At 33.7% G+C, this 7,500-nt stretch overlaps 1 protein-coding gene across 2 annotated transcripts in view; it reads right to left on the bottom strand.

Annotated features, from left to right (window-relative positions):
- Positions 1 to 7,500, bottom strand: part of LOC125034176 (filamin-A-like) — a gene marked incomplete at its 5' end in the record, with an annotated part of 125,693 nt that overhangs the window by 103,206 nt on the left and 14,987 nt on the right. For both annotated transcript variants that reach the window (XM_047625857.1, XM_047625859.1), the window contains 5 exon segments: positions 587 to 716; positions 1,511 to 1,667; positions 1,843 to 2,015; positions 2,327 to 2,491; positions 3,044 to 3,259. In XM_047625857.1, coding sequence (XP_047481813.1) covers positions 587 to 716; positions 1,511 to 1,667; positions 1,843 to 2,015; positions 2,327 to 2,491; positions 3,044 to 3,259 — 841 coding nt within the window.

Genomic DNA, 7,500 nt, shown 5'->3' with positions numbered 1-7,500 from the left:
CATCATTAAGTATTAAACATTTCTAAAATAACAAAACAATGATAATTATCACCTGGAGAATAGTCAAGTCATCTCCCTCCTAAAATATGTGTATATCAAACATACAAAAATGTGCCCATATATTTCTTGGAAGAGAAATGCATTTCCAGCAATAATTGTAATTTTCAGCTGACACCTATCATACATCAGGATATATGCATACTTACACACAGAATATGTAATTAGACTACAATAAAATATGGCTAAATAATAAGTACTTCTATCTACAGTGAAAATATGACGTTAATTGCAAACTCTTTAATACTAAATGTCAAGAAAACACTAAGTCTAAAAAACATACTTCATAATTCACAGACAAAAAAATTCAGACAAAATAGACAATCTATTCAACAATCAAGAAAAAAAATCTAGAACAACGAACTTCAATATCTACATTTAGAGAATAATAATGATAACCGTAAAAAATTTGCAAGACAGCAGGTAACAAGAAAACTCCCAGAAAAGTTCCCAAAGTAACAAATAAAAATAAAAACTGAATACAAGAATCCCCTCGCAGCTTAATGACATGACAATTGCCAATGCTTACCTTCCAGGGACAGGCTTTCCTCCCCATGTGATGTCTGCCGTCTGCATGGTTCCTTCCGTATGAGGCACGTAGGTGATATCATAGGTTCCATCACCATTGTCTCGGATTTCGGGAGACTTGGGCAGTGGTCCTGGGAGGGTGTTCAAAGGGAAAAGTGTTGATTATATGGTTGGAAGGGAGGGGAAGAGGGAAAGAGAGTGGAGGGGGAGGGAGTGAAGGGGGAGGGAGTGGAGGGTGAGTGGAGTGGGAGGAGAGGGGGAGGGGGAGGGGAAGGGAAAGGGAGTGGAGGAAAGGGAAGAGGGGGAGGGGAGGGAAGGATAAATGAATGTTATGGGACACAGGTGGGAAGGAGTGGGAAGTGGTGGGACAGGATGAAAGGTAAAGGAAGATAAAGAAAGGGAAAAGGAAATGGATGAAGGGGAGAAAGGAAAGGGTGAGGGTATGATAGAGGAAAGAAAAGAATGGAGGTAGAGAAGCAACAGCAAAAGAAGAAAATGGGAGAAATAAAGAAAAAAGTGTAGAAAGATGGGAGGGGATAAGGGAGATGGATTGAGAAAGAATAAAAGAAAGACACAGTGAGAAAGAGAGAATCATATACATTCAGATCATTACTTACATCTATTCATAGTAACCTTATTGTTTGGAGAATGAAATAAATATAGAAAGAAGGAAAGAAAAAAAAGAAAAAGGAAAAAAAAAGAAAAAAGTAATAAAAACAGTATTAACACAAGTAACAATAACTATGGCACTAATTACAACATCAATAACAAAAGACAAATTAAAATAAATAGAACAATAATATCTTCCACTAAAATCTAATCCTCAATTCACAGAAAAAAAAAAAAAAAAAAAAAAATATATATATATATATATATATATATATATATATATATATATATATAATCTCACCCCTTTTTCACCTACCTTTATCTGTCTTGATGTTGACCCCTAGAGGAGCCTTTCCAGACTTGGAGCCATCGACGTGGAAGGTGAGAGGCACGCCAGCACGCACCTTGCCAGGCTCCAGCCCTGAACCCCAAACGTTGACCTGGGATGCGTCTACATTCTGGTCCACTCCCACCTGTGTTCAGGGGAAGTGAATTTTAGCTATAGGTTATTTTAGTTTTTGTTTCTGTTCCTGTGTCGTTCTCTCCCTCTCCCTCTCCCTCTCCCTCACAGAAATAGATAAACAAAGATATAATAACCTCCCCCAAAAATACACACACAAACTAATAACAATGAGTACTAAAACCTACTTTGAATGGAGATCCTGGAATGTTCTGGTCAGCAAACTTAATGGAAACATCGTAGTCCCCAGCCTCTAAGGGGATGTATTCAACAGTGCAGGAACCATCACGGTTGTCCTTGCATGTCATCTTGGCCTCAGATGGTCCCTCAATTGCCAGGCCCAAACCACCTGTTCCAGCACCTGTGTTCAGAGATGGGAAGGAGGTCATTAGCAAGTCAAATTGGGTCAGATAAAGAGATTCACTAGGGTCATATGTTTGTACATGGGTTAAGATTCAAAGGCAAGAGTCATGATGTATGAAGTGCTAGAATGCCAAATATACAATGGCGATTTGTTGATTTTGTTCTGCAATCAAAGGACGGACAAATATGCATTGTATATAAAAAATGAAAACAATAACATGGGAACATGAAGAAACAGAACAATAAAAATGGAATCCAAAATCATAAGACAACGGAGAAATATTTTGAGCAACTAGCTTGCACACAGACCTTTTGTTTCAACTGTGAACGTATTGACCTCGTTCACGTATCCACGATCGAGACCTGGGCCAAAAGCATGGCACTTGTTGGGGTCACACCCACGACGCACATTGACTGTGAAGGGTGACCCTGGAACTGGCACTCCATCATAAAGGAGGTCGATAGTGTGGCGACCTGAGAGGATGTACAAGATTACTATCAATTCCTGGTAATCAATATTATATGCTAAATGACAGTTTGAGTAATAGTAAGATGGTAATAGGACAAGACTAGCTTTCTGTGTCTAATTCCAATAGGAACAATAATAATTAAATATATCATTAGTCTATATGACAACCAATAATGATAATGTCTAATACCTGTTTGTGTAAATACCTACATACATACATACATCCATACATACATATATACATATATATATATATATATATATATATATATATATATATATATATATATATATATATATATATTATATAAATATATACTACACACACACACACACACACACACACACACACACACACACACACACACATATATATATATATATATATATATATATATATATATATATATATATATGTATGTATGTACATATAAAATGTGTGTGCGTGTCTGCATGTGCATGTCTGTAATATCCCTCACTTACAATTTCTGTCCATTCATCACCAACCCAACAAACCCTTAATCCATCCACCCCATCCCACTCCGCCTAAAGCCTACCTTCTTCAAACGGCGTGTAGGATATCTTGTACGTTCCATCGGTAAGAGGCCTGAGGAAGGAATCTGTCCGGGTTCCTGAAGGATTGGTGATGATGCACATCACCTTGCCGTCTCCTTTTCCGTCCTTCACGTCCAAGCCGCCCTTCGTGTCTTTCTTCAGGTTGGCGAGGGCCCTGGTGTCCACGACGAAGTCGGTGGGGGAATCCACAAACACGCCTGGGGTAAGAGAGCCGAGGATTACTTTTTATTTCATTCGATGATACTATGCCTATATGGGATGTATTTTACCATCTACTAACTTATGGGGGAAAAAAACTATTCAAGAATTATAGAAGGCTATCTATATGCATCTTAATATGCAGGTCATACATCAAAACATATCATTTCTTAAAATATTCAGTTTAAAACTGTGTTGATGCACTACACCGGCAAGAAAAAAAAAATAATAATAATAAGTATACACACACACACACGCACGCACACATGCACACTCAATCTCACTCACTTACACATTCTCACTTACATATCGCACACTAACACTCACACACACACACACACACACACACACACACACACACACACACACACATACACACACACACACACACACACACACACACACACACACACACACACACACACACACACACACACTCACTCACTCACTCACTCACTCACTCACTCACACTCACACTCACACTCACACTCACACTCACACTCACACTCACACTCACACTCACACTCACACTCACACTCACACTCACACACACACACACACATATATACACACAATCATACATACATACATATATATATACACACATACATACATACATACATATATGCATATATATATATATTTTTTATATACATACATACATACATATATATATATATATATATATATATATATATATATATATATATATATATATTTATATATATATACATATATATATATATATATATATATATATATATATATATATATATATGTGTGTGTATATATATATATATATATATATACATATATATTTATCCTTACATACATACACATATACATATATAAATATATATATATATATATATATATATATACATATATATACATATATATATTAACATACATACATACACACACATTTCAAATCTACATGCAAATATTAGATAAAATTGTTGTAAAACTAGTATGAAGCAAAAAAAAAAGTTAATGTAACTCACACACTTCCATGGTATAAAATAATTTCTACATTAGCTATAACTCTTTAGCATATCTTATACTTGATAGCATATGCTTTCCAAAAAAAAAACACTAATAAATCAGTATCTATAAAACAGTAACACCAAAAATAATAATACAAAAAAAAAAAAAAATACAAAAAAATCATCCATCATGCTAGGAAGTTTCTAAACCAAATTTCTGATACAACTGGAAAAAAGAAAACATATATAATCAAATAAGCAAAAAACAACATGCAGGTTTATTATTCAACTCCAACAACACTCGCTACATTGGAGAAGGGGGAGTATCAGGGTCGTAAGAGGTTCTACTTTGAGAAAATCACACGTTAGCGATGCACAGCAAGTACCGTGGGGCTGGATGCCGTTCCCGCTGACACGGATCTGTTTGAGGTCCTGGTCATGGGTGATGTAGGCGTGGAATGGCGAGCCATGGATGTGTCTCTCGTTGAAGGTGATATTGATGGAATAATGACCAGACTCTGTGGGCAAGTAGGCCACGGCACATGTGCCATCGCCGTTATCACGGCAGTTGATGGCTGCCTCACAGGGCCCTTCCACTGTGACACCCAGGCCTCCCTGTCCTGCTTCTCTAGTGTCAATTACAAACTCAGCTGGCCGACATACTACACCCCCTTCTAGGCCTGGTCCCCAAGCTCGTACAGCTGAAGCATCCCCGCCAGGTGTGCATGTGAACCTGTAGGGCGTGGAACTGATGGGCTGGCCACCAAATTGAATGGAGAGCAGGTACTCGCCCAGCTCCGTGGGGGTGAAGTTGACCAAGTATCCCTCATGTGTTGGGACTACGTGTGCTCGGACACGCATGCCTGACGGGGAAGTGATGGACACGGCAAAATCGGCTCTCCCGGCATCCTGGGTGATGACGCGGAACTGCTGCAGAGAGTTGATGGGCGCCGCTGTTTGTGGTGATGAGCAGGTCAGCTCCTCCAGTTATGAATGACCTCGGGAGGCACACACAGAGACACTCCTACACAGTCAGGGTTAACAAACACAGAAGGGACAAAAGATATATCTACAAGCAGAAACATTAATGTTATTACACTGAGGTACTAAGGTAATGCTATATTTGCTACTGTTCATGCACTGATGCATTGAAAATTAATAAAATAACAATGATAATAAAAAATGGTAGTAAATATAATAACGGCAATGATACTAATGACAAATATAAATAAGAGAAACAATAATAAAAATGGTGATGATCTAAATAATGATAATTTGAATAACAATAATAGTAATAATATTAACAATAATAATGATAATAATAATTACAACAAATTATAGAAATAACAATAATAATTATATTAATAATAATAATAAGGATAATAATAATAATGATAATAATAATAACAATAGTGATAACAATAATAATAATAATTAAAAAATAATAATAATCATAAAGACAATATCATGAACCATAATAATTATGATAACAAACAAACATAACATATTATGAAAAAGTACCAATAATAATATAAACAAAAATAATAGTTATAAAATCAATAAAACTCAAAAAATAAAGATTACAAAAAATCTGATACAACCCAGCCTTTCGTATATCTAATTATCACAACACTCTTAAAGGAAAATCTATCAAAGCCAAAGTCCCCTTAATATATATTATTGCAAATACAAATGTAGGCAACTGTAAGTGAATAATGTTAAGAAACATATATATATTAGATGTATTGTATCACATACTCACTCCTTTGCTCACAATCATACTGTTTTCCTGATAATAGTCCGGTGTAAACAAATCATAAACAATATATACAAATCTCATGAATTTGTGTAAAAGGTTGTATATAAACTGATATTATATCATTAAGAATTATAAGTATTTATACGTGTGTGTGTATATACATATATATATATATATATATATATATATATATATATATATATATATATATATATATATATATATATATATATATAATATATATATATATATATATATACATACATACACAAACACACACATATATATATAATATATAATATATACTTTATATTATTAATATATATATAAAATCATATATAATATATACATATAATATATATAATATATATATTGTAAATATATATATATATATATATATATATATATATATATTAAATATATATATATATATATATATATATATATATATATATATATATCTTTATATATGTATACATGTATATAATATGCATGTAAATATGTATACATGTGTGCATGGGTGTGTGTGTGTGTGTGTGTGTGTGTGTGTGTGTGTGTGTGTGTGTGTGTGTGTGTGTGTGTGTGTGTGTGTGTGTGTGTGTGTGTGTGTGTGTGTGTTTATGTGTGTGGGTGTGTGTGTGGGTGTGTAAGTGTTTGTATGTGTTTGTATGTGTGTATACTCACATATACTATGCATGTCCATTACAAATATATATAAATACAAATCATAAACAGTGTACCCAATAATGTACCGACACAAATCATTAATAACTAAAGGAAGATTTACAATGTAACACACAGATCTCAAAATACATAAAAATAAATACGAAGTCACGAAACATAATACATTTCAAAGACAACAGTTTTCATGTATCTTGAGCTTCCCTTCAATTAACATGTGTACCCTTCAATATTTGGTTGCTCATATATCTACAGTGAATATACTGTCATCTTGTAATTCTACGTGTTATCACAGTCAACATTCATATTCTTTTTCATATAATCCAAATCTTAACAACATTTTTAATGTTCATTCTTAGGTACAAAATAACAAAATTTTAAGGTTATTTATGTGAAGTTCTAGATGCCTGTATATGTGTATAATCATGTATGTACATATAACTATGCTCCAGTTGGTCATTTTCTTCTTTAGAAAATTATATACATTTACTGAAAAAGACACTGAAAACTACATATTTTGTTTTGTTAACAATCTTTTAAAATCAAAATCAACTGTAACAATGTTCTCAAACATTAGAAAATAAATGCCAAATTCCATATGAATAATAAGAAAATGTTTTCTAAATATGTGAAACAGATGTGTTTGTTATGATTATGTAAAATTCATACATTTAGGAAAAAAGTTATGAATTTTATATTTTAAGTGTTACAGACATAAAAGACAATCTAATGCTTATACATGCATACATACACACATAAATACATGCATACATAAATGTAAATATACTGTACAGGAACATGCCTGTGGGGGTTG

This window comes from Penaeus chinensis, chromosome 17, assembly GCF_019202785.1.
Source record: "Penaeus chinensis breed Huanghai No. 1 chromosome 17, ASM1920278v2, whole genome shotgun sequence".
Lineage (NCBI taxonomy): Eukaryota > Metazoa > Arthropoda > Malacostraca > Decapoda > Penaeidae > Penaeus > Penaeus chinensis.
This window is presented reverse-complemented; position numbering and strand designations above follow the sequence as displayed.